Source organism: Dermacentor variabilis, chromosome 3 (assembly GCF_050947875.1).
Source record: "Dermacentor variabilis isolate Ectoservices chromosome 3, ASM5094787v1, whole genome shotgun sequence".
Lineage (NCBI taxonomy): Eukaryota > Metazoa > Arthropoda > Arachnida > Ixodida > Ixodidae > Dermacentor > Dermacentor variabilis.
The window spans coordinates 50,278,658-50,306,293 of NC_134570.1; the positions used below are offsets into that span (position 1 = coordinate 50,278,658).

The 27,636-nt window shown below is 48.0% G+C and overlaps 1 protein-coding gene across 6 annotated transcripts in view; it reads right to left on the bottom strand.

Moving 5' to 3' along the window:
• Positions 1-27,636, bottom strand: part of dom (domino helicase) — a 148,386-nt gene that overhangs the window by 66,269 nt on the left and 54,481 nt on the right. For all 6 annotated transcript variants that reach the window (XM_075685056.1, XM_075685054.1, XM_075685052.1 and 3 more), the window contains 10 exons: positions 26,861-27,047; positions 24,365-24,562; positions 23,305-23,677; positions 20,037-20,303; positions 17,899-18,048; positions 11,583-11,668; positions 11,176-11,474; positions 9,030-9,232; positions 8,246-8,612; positions 1,517-1,631 (listed from right to left, as the gene is read on the bottom strand). In XM_075685056.1, the coding sequence (XP_075541171.1) occupies positions 1,517-1,631; positions 8,246-8,612; positions 9,030-9,232; positions 11,176-11,474; positions 11,583-11,668; positions 17,899-18,048; positions 20,037-20,303; positions 23,305-23,677; positions 24,365-24,562; positions 26,861-27,047 (2,245 nt within the window). The remainder of the gene's footprint in view (positions 1-1,516; positions 1,632-8,245; positions 8,613-9,029; positions 9,233-11,175; positions 11,475-11,582; positions 11,669-17,898; positions 18,049-20,036; positions 20,304-23,304; positions 23,678-24,364; positions 24,563-26,860; positions 27,048-27,636) is intronic.

A 27,636-nucleotide genomic window follows, 5' to 3' on the forward strand; every position in this document is an offset into this window, starting at 1 on the left:
GATTTAAAACCCGTGTCCCCCCTTAAGTACCAAAAAAACGCTACATTTGAGGCTACCGCGGTCCACAAAACACGCGCAAATGCCGAAATGAAGCCAAACTTCGCGCGCGCCATTCCCGGCCCATGCGGCCTGCCCGCGCCATCTTGGTGTCGTTTTGACCGTGAATTCTTTGTCTCTATTTTGCAGCCTTGCAAAATGGCATCGTCGGCACGGTTGAGGCACCATTGGCGTTTTCCCGCGATGTGATGCGGAGCGCTGATTGGCCGGAGCAGCGCGTTCAAATCCCGCAGGCTCAAGCACGCCTGCCATTGGCTGCCACGCCCACCGCGCTCGCGTCGTTGTTGCCGCTTGCTCCGTCCGCCTCAACATGAGCTTGCGAGCTGCTCATCGCGTTGTGCTGGCTTTTAGATTATTTGCTCAGCCTTTTTTTTTTTCGCTAGTTCTTTGCTGCACGCGATGCCGGCAAAGCCCAAGACAGTGCAGATGTTCGGTGCACGGGAGCGCGATATGTGTCTTGTACGAGCATCGAACTTCCGATCTTCCGCAGCGAGTGTCGACTGCGCAGACGCTTTTCAGCGGCAGAACTGTGCTTTCGGCTGTCACCAGTCGAAAATCCGACACACTGAGTGTGCCTGGAGCCGCAAGAGCTAATTAGAAGCTCCGCAGGAGCTTTCTAATAAAAAAAACACATGTGTTCAACTTTAAGGCCCGTTTTCTCGGAATGGATTTTTTCGCTAGTAGTGGTGCTGGGGAAGGCGATATCCCAAGAACCGCTCTTCAGATTTGTATGCCGCTTTTTTTATTCTGTTCCTGAATGACTTTGCCAGGGGGTAACAGGCTTCTTCTTTTGAAAGCTGGTGCAGTTAAATTATAATAAGGAATTAACTTTTAATGAATGTTGTCATTACTGGCTACATCAAATTCAATGTTGTCTTAAAATTTTTTGGAGGGGAAATTAAAGAAAAGGGCTCTTTAGCCCCCTGGGATATCTATCAAGGGATCATCAGTGAATTTCAGCTTCCTACGATGTCCTGGCATTTCTCCAGGCTCTTCCTCAGGCATATACATGAATCACCTAGTTAGACCTCAATAACTCTGGAACTAATAAATATATCTTCATGAAACTTTGCAGTTCCTCATAGTTCGGTGGTGTGAACGTACCCTGAAAGTTTTATCTGGATATCTTAAAAAATAAAAAAGTTCCGTCTCCAGGGTAGCCTCCCCCCTTAAGCTTTCAAAAAAACAAGCATGCAGTATAATGACAGAAATTTGCTTAACGTTGTTAATAAACTAGGATGTGAATATTGAAAGTGAGAACAGCTGTTTATTATTTGAAAACAATCAGAAAAGTATTCGATATGCAATTCAATTTGCTTTTGGCACAATTCAATTCGATCTCAAAAATTACTATTACATAAGCCTATTTATTTACAATAACTTCCACGCCTTGTTGTGTATTCATTTGCAAATCCTTCACGTACTACTAGGTTTTCTTGAGAAGCTAATGCCTACATACCTGCTTGAAGAAGGCTGTGGTGAAGTTGCCTCCTTCAATTGCCAAGTCACCTAGCATCCTCTTCTGGTTTGCCTTCTTCAGGATGTTTTCTTCAACCGTTCTTTCACTTATCAACCTGAACAAAAAAGAAACACTCAATGATGCAACTGCTGGGCTACTGAAAAGAAAGCTAGCTGTATTGGGTACAAGTAATGAATAGACTGAAGGTTTTCAATGTATCACAGCAACGCAGCAGCTTTTAAAGTAGAACAACCAGACAATCTTAACACTGCTTCGAAGCAGCTAACACAGTCCAAAACTACGATGTAGAGGCTTAATGGGACAAGCCAGCACAGTAAGACAGGCAAACACAGAGAAATATTTCCAAAACATTTACAGAAGGTATTTCACTTTTGTTAGAAACCTTTCACATACATAACAATGACTGAATGGAACCACTTTTCTACATCTGAAAGAAGCCGTTTTCAAGCACTGGCAGGTCACCCTTGACGCTACCCAGCAATTTCATTCCAAAAAGTTTAACCCATTTCACTTTAACGACAGAGTACTGTTCCCTTTATTTCTAATTCGGTTAAGTATGTTGTCACGTTGCAGTGATGGCGAAGAACACAGCAGGAAAACTGCGAATCACAAAACTAATTCTTTATTCAGCGAACCTGTGCCCACAAAAACAGGCTACACTCAAAGTACAACAATAGCAATAAGCACAGTTGGCGATTGTTGAAATCCGATCTGCGGGCTAAGCGCATCGGCTTTTATACACGACTAGTGGAAAGTTCCAGGGCAATCGCTGGTGCCCACGTGCCCACCAGAAACTATTACACTGTCACGCATGCAATGTGATTACATAAGGTTCGGTGAGAACATACAACACACAGAATCAACGATAACGTTCAAGGAAGTTTGAACCATGCAGGCGCATCTTGCGCTGAGCGATAGATTTAGGTTGTTGATGGGTGAAATGCAGTCCGCGAGGACAAGACAAATTAAGTAGATGTGTCAATACATCACTGCATAAATAACTGGCCTGATGACTACCACAGCTGTATACAACTATGACGAGATTCGCATGCTCTTCCAAAGGCGACCTCGACACACTTACGGCAAAGCTAGCACAGATTTGCAAACAAATTTGTGTGCTCTTAAACAGCTCAAACCTGTGGCACGACATGATAATGATGGCACTGCAATGTGTTATACTGAAGTACAGTAGAATCTCTATGATATTAATTTCTCTGGAGCACGCAAAATATTCGTCTCATCCCGAACTCATACGAGCCAAAATAAGCCAAGCTGAACATGAAAAGGAACACAAAACTATATTGGGCACAACTATTCTGGCCAAAAAAAAGTTCATTTGCGCTTTCCTGCCCTTGATGCAGCTGACAAGACCCGCCTGAAAGTCATAAAATCGTGCAGCGGTTTCGTTGCTCACACCGCCGGCACTTAACAGTGTTGTGCAGAACATCGAGAGCATCAAGAGTTTTCGACGTCGGCAGCAGTTGGTCACACACGTTGGAGTCTTCAGCATCACTGTCAGTCTGAATATCATTTACTTCGTCGACCCTGTAGTCTGAATATCATTTACTTCGTCAACCCAAGTGCTCAATAGACCTAAACCCACAGGTTGCAACACTGTCATCCAAAGTGACAAAGTATAGCACGGAAGCTTGCTGTTGTTTCCAGACTCTGTGGGGATGCGACTCTCACACGTCCCCCGATATGTTGTTTTCTCGCATAGTTCCCGTCTCCTGTAATCCGGCTTCGCCGCGTGGCTTTACTGCGGTGGTAGGAATGCTTGCAGGGTAGTACGAGAGATAGTACGAGTAGTACAGAGATAGTACAGAGATAGTACGAGGGTAGTACGAGTGTTGCGCTGCAAACGCCACCTAACGGCGGGGTTACTTGGGCGCAAAAAGGAGAAGGCTCTTCCTCTTTGGCTCGGGATAGGCAAGCAGCGCGGACGTTCTGCGCGTGCGCTGATCCATGCTTTTGCGAGACAGTCTCGTAAAGCCTACCCCGAAATGGCCAAACACGATCGTTCGAACACACAACCGTTCCCGTGACCGTATTCGCCAACGACCAGATGTTGGTGTCTACCATGGAGCGAACATATTCGCTTCTTATCCGGTCACGGTGAGTCGGACTTCCGCGATTTGTCACGCGCCCATCAGCATGCTTTGTGGATAGCAACTCGGCTAGTAGGCATTAGTCTATGAAAGGTGCAATAACTGCCCTTGTGATTGTTTGCACTACTGTGTTGTCGTTCCTTTGTCCCAAGAGCACGGGTGAGAACCCCACAACTCTCTCAGCCTTCAATCACCAAGTCCTCATCGGGCTCTTGATTATCACCCGTTGGAGTTGCGTCCGGCCCTGTGCTAAATCCACATGCGAAAACATTTCGCAATTGTATCCGCAGTCGCATTGTCCCAAGACATGACCATGAAATGCAAAGCATCAAGCAGACTGATCTGCAAATCCTCATCTTCGCGAACAATTTTTGTGAGGAGATGCTTTACTTGAAGTGATGCTTCACATTCAGAATTATTCCCACGTCCAGTGGCTGCAGATGGCTCATAGTGTTCGCAGGCAGGAACCTACAGTGACATTGTTGAAGGTCATTTCCTTTGGACGGGCCAAACAATGGCCTATGAAAAGCAAACTCTTTCAGTTTTTTGCTGCCATTTTCCGATCCAGGTTCATGAGAAACCCACGGAAAAAAATCTGCAGTCATCCCCGCTTTTTTGTTCCCCTTGTACTAACAAGGTAAACGTCCTGGTAATCGGAAGCACCTCGGCTGTTTAGCCTTGCCCACGGAGTAAGACATTTAGGAGGTGAAACTCCCGTCAGCACGAGCGAGCGCGGGCGACCAGATAAGGTCTGTGGGGATGCGTGACTCTCACGCCTCCCCTGAGATCTAGTTTTCCCGCATAGCTCGTCTCCTGCAGGGCGGCTTCGCCCGCCGCGTGGCCTGGCGCCCGCGGCGGTTGGAGTGGTTGAAGCGCAGTGCGAGAGATGCCGCTAGTGTTGCGCTGCGGCGGGGTTACTTAGGCGCGGGAAAGAAAGGCGCTGGGCTCTTCCCCGGCGGGTCGGCTGAGAGCGTGGACATCGCGCGCGCCGCCGACCGATGCTTCTGCGAGACCGCCTCGCGTGGCCGCCTTCGAACGTGCCACGATTCGCGTGACCATACACGCGAAGGACCAGGCGTTGGGATCCAGCATGGGGCGAACATATCCGCTCGCTTCCGGTCGCGGTGAGTCGGACTTCTGGATTTGTCGCGCGCCCATCGGCATGTTTTGTGGGTAGCAACTCGGCTAGCAGGCACTGATCTATGAAAGGTGCAATAAGTGCCCTTGTGATTGTTTGCACTACTGTGTTGTCGTTCCTTTGTCCCAAGAGTACGGAGGTGAGAGACCCCACAGGTCACAATTGTATGCACCGACGGGGCCATATACAGTGGCGGCGCCATGCGGCGCGTCGTAGAAGCCGCAGCGAAAAAAAAAAAAAAATGCAGCACCCGGGCAGGCAGCTCCAGCGCGCTCTCATTTCTTTCCAGGCCGCCAGCACGGTAACGGCTCCGCGGGCATGTGACTTTTTCTGGTCGCCACAAACACCGGAGTTTGCACTCCTAAATGTTTCTTGCTCCGTGGCCTTGCCTATGACGGTAACTGTGCTCAGCCAATCACTGCAAGCTGATTCATCCACTTTCTTTCTTTCACCACAAACAACTCTAGAAAAATTCGTGTCTCTCTTGATGCAGCCAACACCCGGGAGCTTGAAATTTTTAATTCCAAAGCAAAGCGCAACGTTGCCTGCCTTTTTACATAGCACCTTGCTGTCCACGCTGATGCCGGCTGCTGTAATTTTGTGAAACCATGTCAGCAGGCAGGACCTCTTCGAGATTTACGTGTGTAGCTGTCTTCGCCTGTTTGACGTTCACGCCGAAGTGCTGGGCATTCAACGCAACATCTCGCTGCTCAACAATGGTGCAGAGCGTCGACAGTGCTATGCCTAACTCATTTGCCAAATCAACATGCTTCTTCACAGGGTTTTCGTCGACCTCCTTGAGGATTTCAATTTTCTTCTTAAAAGAAAGGGCCTTTTGTTTCCACGACATGTCAAACAGTGAACGCTTCCGTCTTCCTGCATGCACTCAACTTGTGTCCGTCACATGAAGGTAGTCCACGATGCAGCACTCTAGCGGTTATGCAAAACACACCGGGCAGCAACAGCAGTGAACACTGAACAGACAAATGTAGCAGCACGCAGAAGCCTGAGATGGTGATTCGGCTTTCCCTTTCAGATCAGGTGACGCTGCGCGAAATCTCCGCGGGCAATAAAAAAAAGGGGGGGGGAAAGACAACAAGCTAGCATACTCCAATGAGCTGCCAGGAAATGGGCGACATAGCCTTGTCAAACACGTGGCTGGCCCTGGCTTGTCAGGTTTCTTGCCGAGCACACTATGTACCGTAAAAACCCACGTATAATGCGACATTTTTTTATTTATTTATTATTATTAACGTCTCAACTCTTCACCTCATACTAGTCAGTAATTACTATTATACCTCGTAGAACTTCAGTCAGAAATATGGACTAGAAGTTTTGGTTTTATTACTGTGGCGTGGTTATGGCTTGACTTCGTTGTTGTGGCGTGGCTACAGCTTGGCTTCCTTATTGCTGCGTGGCTACAGCTTGGTTTCGTTATTGCTGGATGACTACAGCATCGTTTCTTTATTGATGAGTGCACACCTTGGTAGCACACGCGCAAACCACACTTCGCGAAGTGCATGTTTTTTATTGAAGGACCAAGATGTCCAGACCACGAAAACAGTACTCGGCTGCTTTCAAGAGAAAGTTTATCTTAGCCGCACAGGACATCGGCAACAGTGCGGCTGGGAGGCCGTTTAGCGTCAACGAGGGAAGCATTCGCGGATGGCATCAATAGAAGGAAGCCCTTTTCGCGTGCAGCAGAACACAAAGAAGCTTTCGCGGCCCGAAGAGTGGGACATTCCCAGAAATCATACTCGCCCTGACGGAGTTCGTACGCCAACAGCGAGCGACGCATCTAGCTGTGAGCGTGGAGCTTATGCAGGCAAAAGCTAAGGAGCTTGCAAGAGAGAAAGGAGCTATCGAGCTCCGCCTTCAAGACGAGCAAGCACTGGATTTATCACTACATGTGCCGTGCTGGATTTTCCTTATGCCACTGCACTTCGATTTCGCAAAAGCTGCCAGAATCATTCGAATAGCTGCTTGTGGCTTTCTAGTGCCACATTATTTTGCTGCGCAAGTCCAAGAACTTCCAGCTAGGGCAAATCGGCAATGCTGACCAAATGTCGGTTTATTTGGACATGCCATCGCCCCTCACCGTGCACGAAAAGGGCTCTAAACAAGTTGATGCCCGGTCCACTGGCAACGAGAAAATGCGAGTTACAGTCATGCTGTCGTGCATGGCAGACGGATGCAAGCTCCCGCACTATGTTGTCTTCAAGCGCAAGGCAGTGCCTAAAGGTGAGGAGCTGCCAAAAAATGTGGTCGTGAGATGCCATGAGAAAGGCTGGATGAACAAGAATCTTGTGCTCGACTGGATAAAGTCTGTCTGGTGCAGGCGACCCGGCGCACTGTTGTCGTTCCCATCCATCCTCGTGCTGGACTCATTTCGTTGCCATTTGGCCAACTCAGTGAAAAGGCTGTTGTGCAAATCCGGCAAATCCCGGGTGGGATGATGTCTCAGCTGCAGCCTTTCGATATTTGCTTAAACAAACCGTTCAAGGACGCAGTCAAGCGGTGTTAAGCAGATTGGATTCGCTCAGGTGAGCCTGCAGTAACGCCGACCGGGTGGCTGAAGCGGGCTTTGCCAGCCACGCCATGCAAGTTGATTGTGGACGCATGGGCCAGCATACCACAGGACCGTGTGCGTCGCGCATTCAAGAAGTGTGCCATGTCGAACGCGCTGAATAGCACAGAGGATGAGTACCTCTGGGAAGATATGTGCGACAAGGAACTATCCGAAGAAAGCGCAGCTGAGGAAGACAGCGATTGAAGTGCGGAGTGCAATTTAAATAAATGTTTTCCTCGAGTTTTCTTAACTCATATTATACATGGATAAAACTTTTTTTTTCCATTTCGCGTCCCAAAAATTTCACCTCGTACTATATGCAGGTTTGTATTACACACGGATTTTTAAACACAGCTATGAAACAGCTATGCAGCTTCAAAAATAGCTATGCAAGAAGCTATGAATGTATGCAAGTATGTTTGACCCACACCAAACTAATCAAATTAGAACACTCAAAACAGCTCAGAACTGAGCTACTCAATTCTTCCCGACTATTCATGCAATAGTGACATCTCAGCATTAGGGGAACAAATATATCTTCCTACCCTTGCTTCCGGCTCTGCCTTTTTGATATGGTTGTCGTTTCATTAGTCATGTGCAGATTCACAAGTTATCACACGAGCACACTTTAGTTCATGCAACAGCTGTTCAAATGCTGTGTGCCTGCCTCTTGCCCGATATCATACCACCAGCTATTTCTTCTATGCACAGCCAAGGATTGGAATTCTGTTCCCATCACTCAAGAGTGCTTTTGAAGAAACTCATCACTCAAGTCGTCCCACATAACTTCCACTGTTAGCCATGTCCTGCCTACGCCCACATGCATCGCCCCTGCCCAGAGGCCCCTTTGAGGTGTTCAACAAGTGAATGACCCAGACACAACACCAACTTGCCTGTAGATGTGGACGTCTCTCGTCTGACCAATGCGGTGACACCGGTCCTGGGCCTGGGCGTCCATGGTGGGGTTCCAGTCCGAGTCGTAGAAGACCACCGTGTCGGCTCCCGTCAGGTTGACGCCGATACCTCCCGACCGGGTGGACAAGATGAAGCAGAAGATACGGCGGTCGGCGTTGAAGCGCTCCATCAGAGCCTGTCGTTGGTCCACACGCGTGCTGCCGTCCAGCCGCAGGTACGTGTGGCCGTGGTAGTTCAGAAATTGCTCGAGGACGTCCAGCATGCGTGTCATCTGCGTGAAGATCAGCACTCGGTGCTGACCGCCCCGCAGTTGCCAGAGCAGCTTGTCCAGAACCTGGAGTTTGCCTGCAATACACACGGCAAGGAAGACGGTGCCATTCATGCAATGTAATCAGATCTGTGCTGTTTTGAAATTGAAGTAACTGTGACTGCTATTGCATAACTGACATTCTGTTCAAGAGAATATACTTTTATGTGGCCCTACTACCCAAAGGCAGCCACGTCAACAGATCCCAACAGGAAAAAGATATTAAAATAACGGATGGCATATTGTACTTCGCAGTCACTGGCATAACAACAGAGCGATTCAGGCTCTGACGCCATGCTGTGCCGCTGCAGGTGTTTAATGAGTGGCCGTACACTTATGCCATGTTGCCTTCAAATAGGCATAACATCTGCCTCCAATAATCAGAACCTACCTACATTTCAATTTATGCTTAGCAATGTACCGACTACATTAAAATTTAAAAAGGCAATTCTTACCACAGTCGTACTGTATTAGCCGCAGCTCCGGAAACTGCGTCTGCAGGCTGCACATGACGGGGTGCAGAAAGGCGCACCTCGGACCCAACTCATCCCTGAGTCGCTCCTCGAGGACCCTTTCGGCATTGATGGAGGATGGCGACGGATGCGACACGCGCATCTCGATCCGTGAAGCGGTCACCTTGGGCACTGAGAAAACAAACCTGCATGCCAAAGCACAGCAGGACGGAAGGGATGACTTCAAAGCTGCTTGGCAAGCAGCATTTCTAAATGCTCACATATTCATATAAACATGGTGAGCAGCTGAATGATCACAGCGCCAGAGCTTTCTCAAGTAATATTATGAAAGCAAGAAGTGCAATTTCTTGAAAGTAGCACTTGTTTCGCAGTTCAAGAAAAATTTATGGTTCAGCGATCGAACTGGGGGCCAACACCATTCTTGGGTGGTCAATCCAAAATGGTGTACAGTAGAACCTCGTTGATACGTTCCCATTACGTACATTTTCCCGGCGCAATGTTCGCAATCGACAACACAAAAATTGAACCAAAAGAGTTACGCTCAATTTTTACCGGTTCATACGTTCCCGGAAAACACAATTTTTCGACATCAACAGTCAGTACGTCGCCAAAGCAGGATCGTACAATATGTTTTTCAGTCGCTAGATCCCATGTAAACAAGAAAAGGCGTGCCGCCCGTGCAATGGAGAACAGTATATAGCTGCCCGCTGCCATGGCAGCTTCACCACAATACTCGCCTGCCCATCTCACATGAAAATACCGGCACACACTCAGTTACTCATTTCGGTACCAGCAAATCTACTTTAGGGTCATCGCATGTGGCATTCACAGCTACGACCACTAATCCTATTGTGGTAAGCATCATCGCCTACCTGTTTCACAGTGCGTGGTGCCGTGGAAAGCATAGCACTCGCTGTTAATAGGCAATAACCGCAACGTGCCACCGCTCCCTGCTGCAGACTGTGACAGTATACATTTTTCCGGCCGTTAGATCTCGTGTGATCAAGAAAACGCATGAGGTGCATGCGATTGAGAACAGTATACAGTTGTCTGCCTCGCGTGAAAACAACGGTGCGCCGTTTCTTATGCCAGTTCCAGCAGATCTCCGCCAGGGTCTATGCACCCGGCATTGACAGCTGTCGCCACCAAATTTATTGCAATAAGAATCTTCACCTACCTGTTTTACAGCGCATGGCGCATAGTGCCATTGGTAGCGTACTGCACGCATTTAGTAAGTAATAATACAAACACGCCAAAGTCTGATGAAACAAAGTTGTCTTCCCCATTAGTGCTGCTTGCGAAGTCGCCCGTTGCCTGCTGCACGCAGCACAATATGGACATCCCGTTTCACTTTGGCGGCAACCGACGTAGCCTACCAGCTCACTTTCGTTTCGATTTCCCGTTGCTCCCTTAAAAACACCACGCAATAGGAAAACAATGAAACGCATCTCAGGCCACCAGAGCCCCACCAGCTCGACACGCGTTGAGTGTCTCCTGCCGCAATGATCTGCGAGATGCTTTGCATTGCGTAGATGTCAACAACAGTTGAGTCTGTCAAATTTTTTTGGTTAGTTCAGACTGCACGTTTTCCCAGTTAGTATGTTTTTCCTTGCATTTTTTTTCCCCCAGAACATATGAATGAGATTCTACTGTATATGAGATAGCCAGAAGGCAAGCAGATTGCACAGCGATGCCCGACAACTCGAAGCTGCCACTCTTGAACACTCCTGGAGTTCATAAACACAAACGCAACAAAGAGTTCACACTGAACAGCCAGCTGTCGCTGTTGTGATTGTCACTGAAAGCATTAGAGAAACTGTACATTGAGTGGCTCTTTAAAATATTAGTCACAAGAAAACACCCTTACCAGTGCCACTTGCCAGTGTTCTACGCACTGCACCGGCAAGCACAATTGCATTAACATAAGTGCGAAAACACCGAGAGTAGCGCTCGGGCTGCCAGCACAAAAAGGCTTTTCTGGCCACGCTACCAAACGCACGTCTCACAACCAGCGTACACACCTCAAGGTGACCACACAAGCCATGTTTGGTGTAGAATGCAGCATCGATAAATATAAATAGTATCACCAGCACAAAAAAGCACCGCTCAAGTGAACGACACCGCGCACCTGTCAATCATGTCCCTGAGCTCATCAAGCAGCTGTGGAGGTGTGCGCACCAACGACCGCAGCGTCCGTGTGTACCGCCACAGCTGCGTCTCTCCCTGGGACGGTGCATTGAGGCAGGCCACGTATCCCGTTCCGCCCCAGGGGCTGCGCACCACGGGTCGCGTGTCGTGCACAACCGTCACTGCCTCCACCAGGTCTCGACCGTACGTGGGGCAGGCCGCACAGCGCAACGCATTCGTGTGCCCCAAGAGGCGAAGCTTCTCACGTCGCTGCTGCCGCCTCCGGCTTTCGAGAGTGTCCTGCGGGCCAAGGAGAAAGAGAGCGAGAGTTTATTGGTTCGGTTGGGTTGACGGGGCAGTCAGGCCAATTACAATGCACCCCCTAGTATTCGCTACCAATAAACTCACCAGGTAAAATGGGCTTCTTTGGCTGGAAGACTCACTTGTAGCACCAGATGACTTCACAGAAGCAACGACAGTCGTCTTTGCATTTACTGCAAAGAAGGAATGACATGTTCTTTAAAAACAATCAAGTAGGACAGGATATGCATCACATGATATTGTTTCTTGAGTAACACTGAAGTTCACACAAATATCAAGACTTTAAAAGATCAACAGTGGCTGAACAAGGAATGTAACAACTACAGAGCTACTGTATATGCTCCCGCATAGAGCAAAGTTTAGACTTTTTTTTTCCATTCCTCTGCACTTTCATTTGGTGAGCACAGTCAAGTGCTACATGAAGTAACTGTGCAGTGCAGAGAAGCTGCCAGTCAGGCACAGAAGCTGAACTAGCATTACACTCAAACCTCGACGTAACGAACTGTGATTCAACGAAAGTCGCCATGTAACGAAACTTTCAATGCAACGAACTATTTTTGTTTGTCGATATTAGTTCCATTGAAAACAGTGTGTGTGTCCCCCCCCCCCCTTGAGATCTAGCAAAATAACTTCATGACATGTTTCAATTTAACCAAGTTTTCGTCCATTTCAAGTCCGTACAGTCGCCGACTGATTTTCCGGACTCTAAAAATTCGGACATGCTCGATTATTCGGTCTGCTATGCAGCACCGCCATTCTCCCGATAGACCATAATGTATAACAACTTCCGAAAGTTCGGACACCTTGCAACCTCTCGTCTGATTTTTCGGACACTCCTTGAGCCAACTCGATCGAGAGCACCATGCACCGACTCTGACCACTGCATGGTTCGACTTGCTGAACGCCATTTTTGTTTTGAACGGAGCCTCCTTGCTGCCCCACGAAGGGGCGCTACTGCAAATCCCCGCTCATCATCATCGTTTCTGCCTGGTTCCATAGAGTGGCTACAGCAGTTCCGGTCTCAGCTTAGTAAGCCACGTCAAGACAATCCAGCAGCTGATTTGTTTCTTCGTGCACGACGCTGCAAGTAGGCCACGTTTTTCGTTTGTGCAACTAATGTCGGCGTGACGGCATGGTGATGTTTGCCCTGTGTGTTGTGTGGAGGTTGCGGTGATGCAATGTGGCATACAGAAACATCGCATCGAGTGTCTAATGGCGCCGACAGCGCTCGTGCAGACTACGCTGGGGAATGCCGGCAAGCGAGTGCTGGGAGGCCAAGGATTTGTCGCCTTCTGATGTGCTTCGTACCGACGCCGAAAATGTTCTGCCGAGACCTGCACAGCAGTTGCATTACGATTCTGGACACTGTCTCATTTGACAGTTTCACAAGTGCTAATACTGCTGTACTGACATGCGCAGAACTCGACGATGGCGAGAACATTCGTTAGGTTTCTGCTGCGCCGCCGGACAATGACTCCGAGTCGGAAGATGACGCACCATGTGCTACGCTGCCGTCGCATGCGGAGCGTGTACAAGCAGTGACTTTGCTTTCAGGTGCCTATAGTCACCGTACGACCCTCTCCAAGATTCAGGCTTATCTGACTGCGCGTAAACGGAAAAAGTGGAACGGCGCATTCACGATTTTTTCAAGCCTACTGCTGAGCCCGAATAAGTGCGTGGAAATAAAGGATCTCTTCTTTTTTTTTTTCTTAATCTGCTTTTTCGGACACCTGTTTATTCGGACATATCCGCTAGTCCCCGTGAGGTCCGAATAAACGGTTGGCGACTGTACTCGTAAATCTAGCAAAAGGAAAGCTATAAAATGTTCGCCAGGGAATAACTTATTTGCAAGCACCCCTCTGCGTGAAAAGTTTGAGTAGCAAAAACGTCGTCAAGCGCACGTGCCGGGACACAGTATGCAAGAAACAGCACTGTGCCGTTTCTTGCATCACAGGCCACAGCTCGAGGAAACACGAGAGCCAACTCCTTCAGCACAAGGGCAGTGGGGAAGTAGACACACCCCTGTCCACCCCCTCTCCCTAGCGAGCGCATATTTTCTCCTCTACCCTCGTTATATGCACGGCATCTTGGCGCTTATCTTTCGCAAATGCAAAGGCCTAGCCACGATGGTTGGTGCCTTCATTAGCTCTTCGTTCCCATGTGTTTAGTGTTGGTGGTCTCGTAATCTCAAGCTTCCGAGGTACAGCGCACAGCATCTGCCTGCACTGCAACAGTGGGCGTTCTTGATCATGGCGTGACCTTTGTAGGAACGCGAGTGGCACTGATAAAACTACGAACCTTACACTTCGTGTAGCTGTCTCTTTGCTATCGCCATCCACACTCTGCCTTTGTGTCAAAACTGTGACACTTTTCTCTCTCCCTCTCTCTCTCTCAGTATGAATATCCAGATCTTTTTCCCCTTTTGTTTTCAATTCATGGGCACTGTCCGATGATGGCCGCTAGTACTAAGTGCGGTCAGCCATAGCATCCCAGATTTACGGCGCCGCACAATGAAAGACGCTAATCTCAGGTGCCGTGAGCCGTGCCAATCCATTGCTCTTGGCACTATCTGCACGGCGTGTGCTGGCGCTCATAACCCCGCTATTATGGTCTGACCATCTTGCGATTTGTTTGTAATTACTGACCAGATACCGTATTTAAAGTCAACGACCGATTTTTCGGACCCTCTAGGGAATGTAAAAACGTACGAAAATTCAGGCAGCCCGAAAAAATGAATGCATGCAAAAAAACGCACCTTTTTCTTTTTTTCTCGGATCTAGAGGTAAAGGGCGAAGTACCAGGCTTCCGAAACCCTGCCAAAGCATCAGTGAAGTGGCTATAAAAAAAGAGGCGTTCAAAAACTTTGTATGCAGCCGACTGCCGGTTTATTATGTACGTGTGCATCGTAGGGCAGCCAGTGTTAGTGCTGCGGTGGCTTGAAGAACTTGTTGATTGTTGTTTGGACGGCGTTCCGGTTGCATGCGATCATATTTGCCTCGATCTGTGCAAGGGTCATGTCAGCACTGTAACCGATGAAAGAGTCAACAGTGCTCGCGTCAACTTGGCACTTGTAGGCGACGCAGGCATCGGCTCCTCATTTTCAACATCGGAGTCTTCCAAATCCCACCCAACCTGACGGACTATTTCCTCGTCAGTCAGTTCTGCGCAGAAGTCGAGCTCGTTGTCAGCGTCAACAAATTGTTCAAATGTTATTTCTATGGTTATGGAAACCCCAGAACAGCGGAGGTCATTGATCACGTCGTCCATGGGCGGGCACACGTCAATCGTGTTGTTGCTTTCAGGCAAGTCTGGTTCCTCTGTGGCGAGTACGAAACCCGCGTGGCGAAAACAGTTGCGGATCATGTCTTGCCTCACTGCCTTCCATGCGTCTGCAAGCATTCCAACAGCAGACCAAAGATTAACGTTGTAGCCTTTGCCGTTTTCCGCACACAGCACCATGCGGTTTAGTACCCGCGAACGGTACAAAAGTTCCAGATTGCGGATGACGCCTTGGTCCATTGGTTGGAGGACTGCAGTCGTGTTGGGTGGCATGAATTCCAGCTGGACAGCCTTCAAATTCTTGATGTGACCATGAGCGGCGCAGTTGTCAATGAAGAGCACGACACGTCTGTTCTGAAGCTCAAACTTCCTGTCCAACCTGCGGACGTAACTTTCGAACAACTGCTGAGTCACCCATGCCTTTTTGTTGGCTTCGTACAACACTGTCAGCGTTGCCCCTTTAAAGCACCTCGGGTTCTTTGACTTCCCGATTACTAACAAGGGAAGCTTCTCGCTGCCAGACATGTTGCTGCCGACGAGAACAGTCAGCCGTTCTTCACTGTGCTTGCCACCATGGCATGGGTCACCAGCAAAAGCGAGCGTTCTTTCTGGCAACATCTTGTAAAACAAACCAGTTTCGTCGCAGTTGAAAACGTTGTCAGCAGAGAACTGCTGCAACAAAGACTGAAGTTTTCCGTTGCGGTACTGCTCAATAACTGCACTGTCGACGGCGCCGCTCTCACTGCACATCTTCTTGAACTTGAGGTCATTCCGATGCTTAAAGTTCCTCAAACATCCATCCATCACTAAACTTAAAATCCTCAATGTCCATTTGAACCGCGAGAGTTTCCGCTTTTTCTTTCAAGATGCAGCCCGAGACCGGCAACCGCTTTGCTATCATCGGATTAAGCCACACGACGAGAGCTTCCTCGAGCTTTAGATGAACACCTTGGCTTGCATTCTTTTTTTGGGCACCAGATGGTTTTTCGGCCGCTTCCAAGATCTTGCCCTTGTTCTTGAGGAAATCCGAAACTGTTTGCTTAGAAATGCCGAACTCCTCGCTCACGTCAGCCTGCGATCGGCCGCTCACGACTTGTTTAATAATGGCGGCTTTCTTCTTCATTGTTAACCGACGGTGCTGCTTTCCACGCTTCGATGCCATCGGCGAGGACAACGAAGACGGGGCGGGGGCCATCGAAGGCAAGCGAAATCCTCAAGTTGAACAGTGGAGTTCGCTGACGAGCGTCGAAGCACCTAGGCCTAGCGTGGCAGAGCACAACAGCACAACCGCACACCACGCTAGCCAAAACGTGGCCTGCGCAAAAAAAACGAAATGGCACCGCTCCGGAAACTCCGCCAGAGGCGGAAGTGCGGTGATGAACATAGCCAGCGTGGCCAGACCAAATTGGTGTGTGACGGCTAGATTCGGCTAGTTGTGGTTCAAAGCGGTGATATGCTTAGGGCTGCAAGTCGATTTCCTTCGCAAGGGCGCTATGCGAGGAGCCAAAGGGCCTTCCGTCGCGTCAAAAAATCAGGAAAATTGGACGGCGGGGGGGGTTCGAGCGTCCGAAACTTCAGATGTCCTTATACATTGATTCTATGGGGCTCGTGGCGGTGCAGCGAAGACGTCCGAAATATCAGGCATGTCCGAAAATTTGGGCGTCCAAGAATTCAGTCGTTGACTGTACTCGTATAATGTACGCACTCGCGTAATGAGCGCAGCCCCCGCTTTTCCAATCAAGAAGTGTTCTTTTTTTCTTTTTCTTGCATAATGATTGCATCCTGAACTTGCTGCCGTGAAGTAGGGGACACACTGCACGATTCAGCGTATGATATGGCGTTCGACGGGTGCAAATGTGTCTGATGCTGTGTCAGACTCTGAATCGTACCAGGTCCTACTTTTATTGCGATGGCGCTCCAGGCGCATTTTTGCCTCCACCGCCGCCGTTGCCGAGCACCGCATGGTGTAGATGTGAGCAACAGCACGCGAGGGAAGCCGACGATCGCAGCTCAATTTCGTGAGCAGTCTTCCATCACACAAAACACCCCATTGGGGAGGGGAGGCATGGCAGCGTTGTACTCTGGCCGCAACTGCGTATTGCACAGCCGCGCCCGAAGGGCGCTGACAATCGCGGTTTAATCTCTTGCATACAAGGGAGGAAAGCGGGAAACAAACACGCAGTCTTCCGTCGGACGCATAGCGCCAGGGGGAGAAGGGGAGTGCGCGACGTTTTACTCTGACAGCCAGTAACTGCCCATAGCACAGCTGCGGCACGCCCTATCTTCAAAGTGATCTGCATCGGGGTTGATGGCTCTTGCTTGCTGCGTTCTTGCCGCTCAGTTTGTGTAGAAGCGAACGTTTGGGAGTTTATACAACCAAAAATATTAGTATCCTTACTTCGTGTAGCTGTCTACACATTTGCTGTAACAATCGATGGTTCGCATTTTGGGCAGAACTTACTTTTTTAGATGTGGCCACAGAAAAAGAAAAATCGCTCAAAATTTTACCCCGCATAATGAACTTTACACATATTTTTAGAAAAAAAAAAAGTATGTTCATTACGCGAGTAAATACAGTACTATCCACGAGGAATGTTCTGGGAATTGTTGGTGAAATTATTTTTACTGCTGAAACTCTAAAACCCTCAAATTAACAAAATTTTCAATTTAACATAGTTTTTCGCTGCAAGAACAACTTCGTTATATAGAGATCTAACTGCACTTTCGCACACTATTCACATTATTTCCCATCACCCCAATCATGATGAATCCCCTATTTCGACAGAGAAGTATCTCGTTTACAACCAGCACTTGTAGGCAATTAAGACCGCATTTGTGACTTTTTAATTTTTTCGTGAGTATTTTCTAACATGCCATAAATGAATTTTGCCCTCGGAAGTTAATTTTATTGTCCCATAGCTTCAATACAAATTTCTTTCCCTCGTGCCTTGCAACACACTCCATAAATCTAAATGAACAGATTCAACACACACGCACACACACTATAAAAAATGATTAAAAGCAAATAATACAGAAAAACACACAGGTTCAGGTGGTCCAGCAAAGTTGCATTGGAACACTCTGCACCCCTGTTGTGACGTAGATTCGCTCTCACACAACCTACCAGTTTTCGTCACTCCTGCGTGCGTCGCCTGACTGTTCACATTCATAGGTGCGACACGCACAACTGGCTTTGCGCCAGCGATGGTCGAAACTTGAGTTGAAGCAGGACTGCCCGCAGCACTGGTCACAACCCGTCCCATCTGGCTCAGCGCTGCGAGACAGCGGCACGAGACAAAAGCATGAGGACAGAACACTTGCAGGGCTGCTAACATCAGAATGTGAAAAGGACTAGTAGCCAAAACATACTAAACATCGTTTGATTACCATATTTCCTCGACTCTAACGTGCACTTCTTTTCCAATAAAACGGGTCCAAAAGTTGCATGCACGTCAGAATTGAGTACGACCTTAAATCAGCGTTACCACATCGTCATCGGCAGTTCAAAATGGCTGCCTCGTAGACTCTTGCTTCCTCCATGTGCTGTACATGTGCTTAGTCAATGCTTCCTTTGGCTTAGGTTAGTGCACCGTCCATATATCCCGTTTTTCTGCGTTTGCTCTATCAGCATGGAAGTGCCGAGTGCAAAGACATGCCGAGTTAGTCATTATACCGCAATTAAAAGGAAAGCGATCACGTGTGCGGAGACAGACGGAAATTGGGCCGCATCACGGGCGTTCGGAGTTCCCAAAACTTATGTGCTGGACTGGCACAAACAGGAGACGAGTTCTACACCGGCGGCTGCTACGTACGGCATAAATATGGTAGTTTACTGCTGCTCCCATGACACATACCAATGTAGCAAATCGTCAACAGGCCATCAAAACCAACAGGAAAGCCTGTGGTGGATTATCAGAGGCATCACGCTCGCATTTCCTTTGCAAAGACCTCTCTCTTTCTCTCTCTCTTTATTCTTTTTCTTATGTCAGCATGTATGTTTGCAATAAATATCTGATATAAGGAAAGTATTCGCCAATTTGGATGTGACTTAAAACAAAACAAGGCTTGACTGTATAAGATGGTACCTAAAATACGGTGGCCATGACATGTTACCAGCTCCTGCAAATCGCCCTCTGGCACATGCCACAAGCAAAAGCATAGCTTTTGAGATTGGTTCTCGTTTCTCATAAATTCTTGCATTCGGACACCACAAATAGCTAACAACGAAAATTCACGCACAACTCATCTACAATGACTTTACCAGTAAGCAAATAGCCATAAACGTCATGTATGGGGCATGTACAGCAGCCAGCCTGCTCTCCCATGCTTCCCTCCAGACACAGTGCACCATCTAACATCCCCTCCGCTATGGCTGCGGGCACCTGGTGACACATACGCAGTGACCCAAGTTCAATGGTTCAAAAGGTTCAAAGTTCAAAAGGTTCAAAGTTCACAAAGGTTCAATGAAGAGCAGCACATACTTAGTGGCACATAGCCATGAGACCAGCAAATATTTTTGGTTAGGTTAGATACAAGGGGGTACCCAAAAGAAACCGGAATTATTTTTAAAGAGCTATGTATTTGTTTATTTTTTACAAAGCAACCTTATCACCTTGAAGGTACTCTCTATTACACTACACTACACACACTACACTACACTACACTACACTACACTACACTACACTACACTACAAACATTTGTCCAATCTGCAACTCCATTCTTCAATACATCTTTTAAAACTTGTATGCTTTGATGGCTAGCTCCTCTCTCGTTTTTTCCCTCACGTTTTCTACGTAGTAAATCGTAGACCTTTCACATAATTCATTCGAGAAAACAAAAAATGATGTCGCACGGAGCAAGGTCAGGTGAGTAAGGGTGCGAGCAGCTGACCTCACTCCATGCAACTTTTTTTGTTTCCTCGGAGGACTGCAATTAAAGGACTGCAATTTCACGAGGCAGAAGAGGCGAGGAAAAAAAAAACTAAAGAGAAGCTAAAACATACTAGCTTAAAAAATTTTGTGAAGAATGGAATCGCCCATTCGACAAATTCATTAAGTGTAATGGAGGGTACCACCAAGGTGATAAGGCTCTTTTCTAAAAGATAAACAAATACATAGCTTTCTAACAATAATTCCGCTCACTTTTGGGTACCACCTCGCAGCCGGAAATAATTTGGTCTGGCAGTGCAGTCTTGGCATTAAAATTCAATTCGGCCCGGGCGCCTTCTCAGGTAGGGACGCAGACGGCGAGCGTGCTCTCACCCGTCGTGGTCCTGACCACAGTCTGGCCAGCAGATGTGGCCAGCATGACCGTCTGGTGCTGCTGCTGCACAGCCGTTGTGCCGTCGGGCATGGTCTGCGACGTCTGCTGGGCAGGCGTCAGCAGCAAGTGCTGGCCCGTTGTGGTCTGCACGATGCGGCCGATGCCAAACGGCACCGCCACCCGCGCTGGACCGGTCCCGTGGGCCGGCGGCTGGATCTGTAACGTGATGGGCGAACCCATCACCGGCTGGCCACCGGCCGCAGCCACTGCAGCCAAAGATAACAAAAGTTGGCATATTCTGGACAACACAGAATTCGCTTACTAGGTTTGCAAGAACGCTCAATATATTTACATACCTGATCAAACATTATCCTACACTACACAAGTCACTTTGGTTCAAATTTAAACATTCTGAATTTTCCAGGTACTGAAAATAAATATAAATTTGAAAACGAGCACCACCGACAGTTTCGGCGAGCAAGCCGCATTGTCGCTGACATAGCTCATAGCCACGATGAGCTAAGAATTCATTTTACAGTCGCCGATCAACTCTTTCGGACTTCATTTTGGATGCCATAAGGTGTCTTGCTGAAGTTTTTGTACATTATCCACGCACACTGCTGGAAAAAAGGCACCCACAAATAAAGCCATTCTGTTTCCCATACCATCACTTTAGTTGGCAAGATGATTTGAGACAACCTGACTAAATGTATCCACAGGGAAGTTTTTATTGCACTTTTGATTGAGCAAGGAGGTGGCATTGCCCTACCATTATATATTCAAGGCAGCGTGTTGAGGAACAACTAATTGTCAGTAATGATGTCCCTGTAATGCCCAAACACTGTTCCACATCAATGAAAATTGGTGTAAACTGTTCATCTTTATTTATGGCTGTGGGGAGTACAGAAGAACCTCGTTAATACATTCACAAAAGAATCCTGATCTTTCAGCACTAACATTCAGTACATTGCCTAACTGCAACCACCCCAATACGTTGTCCGGCTGCTCGATCTCATGTGAACAAGAAAAGGTACGAGGTACACGTAATCCGAAGTGCTAATCACCCACCCTGGCAGCTTCCGGACAGTATTTGCCTGCCCATCTCGTGTGAAAATGCAGGCCCACACTCGGTTTCCTCTTCCAGTACCAGCAAATCTCCCCACAGGAAGCTGCATATTGCATTCACAGCTATGCGATGAGCATCTTTACCTATCTGTTTTACAGAGTGTGTGGCGTCGTGCCAATGGATGCGTACTGCACCTTTTTAATAGGCAATGACCAAAATATGCCGTCAGGTGCAACATGAGCATCATGTTCCGCCTGTTTCACTCTTGCAGCATTGTGTGCCCATGCTCACCAGCTCAATTTCTTTTCTGTTTCCCGTTGCCGTCTCAAAACACTACAAGATCAAAAAATCTCAATGTCTAGGGCCGCTTGGGCCCCCAAAAGCTCTCCGAGCAATGGTCGTCTCTCGTGCCACAACGATTCTCGCCACACATGCGCATCAAAACTCCACACCAAGTACCCTGCCTAAAGAAGCTGCAGACTCGGTCTGAATTATAGTAGTGCAAACATGAGCTTGCCAAAATTACAAAAATGACAACGCACGTCTCCAGCCACTCGGGCCCCGCAATCTCCTCTCACGGCAGCATCTCCTGCTGCAACAATTCACACAATGCTTTGCATTACGAAAACATCAACTACAGTTGAGTCTGCCAAATTTTTTAGAGACTTCGAATTGTACCTGGTTAATAAGTTTTTCTCTCACATTTTTTCCCCCAAAATGTATGAATGAGGTTCTAGTGTACATTTGTGCAAAAAACAAATGTCATTCTAATTGTAATTTAATTAAGTAGTAATTACTAGCGATATGTTGAACTATCCACAGCTGAAACTTCTCTCTGGCTTATGAAAAAAACCAACCCCGGGATTTGTGTTAACGTTTCTCGCAGTTACCATACTTACACGATTGTAAGTCGACCCCCCCATATAGCGAGACAGGAAGAAAAAAAAAAGAAAAGGAGAGCATGCACGAAGCCGCATTCAATAACGAAAATTTATTAGTAGCTGACATGGTCACTGGACTACTCATTTTCACTAGTGCTGCTATCGTCATCGTTGCTACGCTCCCACAGCGCGTCGTGGTCCAGCGAAATTTAACATTTGGCAAACAACTGCACCACGACATATTGTGGAACAGCAGCCCACGCCGAATGCACCCAACCACCAGAGCCATCAGGGGGGCTCTTTTGGCAGGTCCGGTTGGCGTAATTTCGTGGTCTTCTGCCGCCAGCCACTCGTACTCACGGCGGAGCAGGTCCTTAAAAGGCGAAGATCCGGGCTTGTTTCATGACCATGTCGCACTTCAGTGGCACGAACCGATCACGCGTTTCAGCGACGTACGCCGCAAGCTTAGCCTACAGCTCCGGAAAGCGTCCAGACTTCAGCACGTGGGAAATTCCTCACTTGCCGTCACAGGTGAAAATTTCACTTCGCTGCAGTCGTCACTCTCGTACCACCCTTTCAGAGAAATCAAACTTGCGGCCCGCTGCGCAGTGATTTGTTTCTTCGGCGTAAAGGATGGCAGCCCTCTTGAACGCTGCTGTGAACGAGTGCCGAATGATTAGTGGGCCTGGAGCACTCATGACGACTGAGGAAGCATAGAAGTAGCACGTAGCTGGCAGTCAAGTGAAACGCGTCAAACCAATGCCTTTCGTCAAATAGAGAAAGCTAAGCGCAACAGGGAAAGAGAAACCCGCGAGCTCTTCTGCTCTTCCATGAACTACCAATCCTCCCCACAAGCGCTGCTGTTCTGAGGGTGCCGCCGCGAATGGAACAGCGATGCTTCCGTCAACTATCGACACCCCCCACGAGTGTTGTGTCATTTTTGTTGTGTGTACTGTAACACTCTCAAAAATGTTGAAAAACCCTTCGAAAAGTGAACAAACACGCGGGATAGCGAAAAGCTACGGGTAGGGCCATAGAGCAAACATAAAATTGTAACTACGTTGTAGCTCCCGTTGGCCTCGCTTTTTTGGCGGTGCCATGTTTTGGTTTCGATTGTAAGTCGACTCCACCAATTCAGATTTTCAAATTTTATAAAAGTGGTCGACTTACAATCGTGTGAATACGGTATGTCGACACTTAGGGGTATCAAAATCAAGAATGTGTGATACACACTAGCTATCCCAGGGCTAAGAACACGGGAGCTGGTGCCCCTTCAGAGGGAAAGACTCGTGGCAGGAGCGACAGCTGACAGGCACTCACAGGCGTTGGACTTCTGCACCAGCTGCAGCATGTACTCGCCGCTCCCTCCTCCGCCTGCAGAGGAAGGGGCCGCCGCCACCACTGGGCTGTGCGCACGTGGCGTCACGGTGCCCGGCGTGGAGACCACCACCAGACGCTGTTGCTGCTGCTGCGGCTGCTGCTGCAGGCCACCAGGGTGGTGCACCTGGGAGAGCACGGCCCCGTGGCGGGCCATGGCAAAGGTGGCCCCGCCGCCCGGCACCCCCTGGTGGCCTGGCCGCACCACCATGCCCGCGGCATGGTGGTGAGCCCCAGAGGCGGCCACCAGCCTCTGGTGGTGAGGTCCATGATGGCCGGCCGCCACCATTGGCGATGCTGCCCGAGCTGCCCCAGACTGCAAATAAATGCAGAAAGCGAACATTAGCAGAGAGACTTGGGCCAGTCAGTGTGCCATTTGTCTTCACCACTATCCCAATGTGGCACGTTTCCGCTAAGGGTGGGTGAATATCTTAGCTGTGTTACAAGCGTGGGCGTATGAACAGGGTACACCTCTAACGTATCAGTGTAAACGTGACCACCATAGTTGCCGCTCACGATTTGTTGTGTGCCCAAGAGTGCAGACGAGAAGAATCGAAAGGCACCTTTTTTGTTGTTGTTGTTGGCCAAAACCATTATGAAGCCTGCAAGTAATAAAGCCAAGGCAAGTTTGCTTGTAGCTTTCTTTTTTCCATGAAAAAAGTGATGAAAGGAATGAAATGGAGCATCTGCTTAAGAATGTTTGGGTGCATGCAGACCGCTTGGTATGTGTTCAAGAGTCGTTTGCACAGCATTCAACAGATGGTAAGCGCGATCATCATTAGCTAGACTTGGCACACGACATATCACTGTGACAAGTTCGGGGTGCGATCATTACACGAGAAAGAAAAAGAATTGAATTTTGACGACAAAATTCAGGGGTGCGATCATTATGCGAGTGTATACGGTAATTAACGAAATTTCATTGCATACTCCCACCTTTACCAGTAAGCAACTAGACCCGAGAGGGCAGTGCCAAATCCACGACCATCAACACCGCACTCACCTGGGCTGATGGTGTCGATGTGCGGATGTGCAGCCTGATCTTGCCAGGCGGGCACCTCGGTGGTGGGGGCGGGTGGCTCTCAATGGTTTCGACAAAGTGGCACGACGTCTGGAACTTCTTGATGCGGTGTGCAGCAAACGCTGTCAGACACAGCTCCACATCGGCAAGCAGCAAGTTCAGGGCCGAGAAACTAACATGCTGCGCGGGCAGGTGTGGAGAGGAGGTGAGTAGAATAAAGGCATCCTATGTAAACAAAATTGATCAACCGATTGATTGATTGATTGATTGATTGATTGATTGATTGATTGATTGATTGATTGATTGATTGATTGATTGATTGATTGATTGGGTTAAACCCTTCGACAGCCAAGACATTAAATCAAAAGTGGTGCCAGAAAGGTCCACGCGTTTCAGGGCTCTAAGCTATTAGCGGCTCTTTACGCAGGCAGCCCAAGATCGACGGGTGTAGGTGCTCGCCAGAACCTGCACCACACCATTAGTGTCATTCTACGGTAATTACAACACTGCTCTGTGCACGCAGTTTGTCAAAAACAATGAGCAACAATACAGTTGAATGCAATAATGACAGTGAACATTCTGTCACAGGTATTAGAAAAACTCGGTCCGAGCCCGCGGGAAAGACTGTCTTGCCAAGACACCCTTTTCTTGTATAAAAAACCAGTACTGGAACATTTGAGCACAGCAGCTTGCTGCATCACAAGTGATTTTGGGCATCTTAAAGCGAAGTTTACTTGCGAACTACTCTGTGATTTGACATGCCATCGTCATTGCTGTCTCCGTGAGTAGAAGCTGCTTTTATTGGCATTTTGTTTTTGTTTTTGTTTTTCAACAAATAGCAGCCAAAAACTGTGGAATATTATGGCAAATGAAGTGACAGCAAGCATAAACATCCTCTGCACTTGGTTAGATCTGCCACATAATCAAGTCGGTTCTCACAATGGCGTGGACCAATTTTCACCATAATTAACGAAACCACAGCGAGTTTAAAAACGTACATATCAATAGCACGAGCCATCTAATGCCAATGGACCTGCAGCTCCTACTCTGCAGAACTGCTGTGCTAAGCACTTGCTATACACAGCAACCAGCACAGTAATACAACATTGAAAAGGACATAAAAATGAGCCATCTGCAGAAACACACCGACTGTACAAACATTATGAAAATCTCAGAACGGACATAAAGGCATCCGTAAAGTCGATCTAAGGCGAAGCTCAGGCCTTCACTGAAGCAGCCTATGCACCATGTTTACTTTACACTTCTTTTAGGAGAAAAAGCACAAACATAGGACACAAATGCCAATGCCACTGTGTAAATAGCGTGAAGATATGGTAGTAGCTGCAACGATATGTGATGCCCCATCTACAACTACTGAGTCAGAGTCAAGCACTAATTATGAATAAATTTAGCCATGTTGCGTTGCAATAGGAAAGAAAGTGCAGTTTGGCCAATTTTAAACAATTTTTCTAATGCAGAACTAACTGGTGTTACCCTCTTCACCCTGCTCTACAGATGCTATTAGCGAGAGTGTGCTGTTGTCTCCGAGTGCGCCACGGACTGCGAAGCAGGCGGCAATGCCTGGCAGAGCACGACCTCCGAGATTGCCAGTGACACTAGGACGAGAGGCCATTCATCATGGGCCGTTTGAAATATGGAAACATTGTCTTGTAGCTTACTCAGTCACCCTGTTCGCAGCGAGTAAGTCATTTACTCAGCACAAGTTCGAATGCTGTGAGGAATGTATACTTGGCAACAACCCAAGAATGTTAGTGGAAGTTCCATCCACAAAACTGTGCTGCATCAGTCTTCTGTGCCTCTGCCCTCCAAGTTCTCAAAAAGCCAACACTGGAAAAAGTTTGCTTTTGAGTGAACATAATTGGCTGGTGCATCTATACAAAATCTCTCTTAATTCGACAGCAATGTATTTGCCACGGAATTCTTATTCAGTGGCAAATACATTGCCACTGAATTAAAAAAGAAACCTTAAAAAGTAAAGTAAGTAGACCAAGCAGTCTCGAAGTAATCAGTGGGACAAGGTGAGCAGGAGGCAAGAGAATCAATTTTGAGAAAAATTGTTTGGAGGTTGTACCTTGATATTACTTGCTTTGAGCGCTACCCCACAGCACTCAAGTACTGTTGAAAGCATCAGGAATAAATAAATTTTTCGAAATAAAAAAATCACTTAACGTGTGTTTATTTGTGCGCGTTTCCAGCGCGGTGTGCGGATGCACGAAATGGCTCCCAACTGGAACAGCACATTGTGCACATTGTGCAAAACAGCAAAGGGTCAAGTTTGGTGATCCTGTACACCAGTTGACTGCCAAGGGCATCGGTGTTTATGTCATCCCACCCACAAATGCTGTGCTAACTGAGACAGCAGAGCCAGGCAAAACTTTTCTCATAAGACTCGAAAAAAAAAAAAAAGAAGAAGAAATGACCGCACAGAGAGAACAGGTTGCTGCTGCTGCTGCTTACCTTGAATGGGTCATATTTACAGATGTCATATACACGGGAGGCAGTATAATACACGAGCCCTTCCATGCGGAAGGGCGACACGATGGGTCTCGGCTCGAACATGTTGGGGTGATTGCACACTTTGCGGAGCTGCATCAGCACGTTTATGACGCTCATGAAGTTGCCAGTGGCCAGCGTCTCCTTTGTCCTGCGCACACGCACACAGCACAGCTGTGCAACATCCCACCAGACCGCTGCTCACCCTGCGAGCGACACACACACGTACGGGCAAACGACACATGCAGCTAGCTGAAGGCAAGTGGGTTTTTGCATGCAAGCTACCGCATTTACTCGATCACAAGGCCCACGTGTTTGTGCCCACCCTTTAATTAAGAGGGGTTCGAAGACTGCCTGCATGTTACAAGAGCATACGAAAGCAAGATACCGTTGCAGCATGTGTCAGAGCAACTGCCACTGATATTGTCATCACACATTCTCGGGTAGGTAGGCCACAATGACCTGCTGCTTTCAACACGAAACTTTGTTCAAGAGATACGCTATCTCACCTGCTCAGCTAGCAGTCATATTATAAGAAGCCAACAAACACTGACACTGAGGACAGCATAGGGGAAATTACTTGTGCTTAAAGGGACACTAAAGGTTACTATTAAGTGAACGTGGACTGTTGAAATACCATCCCAGAAACCTCGAAACGCTTGTTTTGTGCCAAGGAGAGACTTATTTTAAGAGAAAATGCGTTCTGAAGCGTCCGCGTACCTCTAGCGCAGTTCAAATCG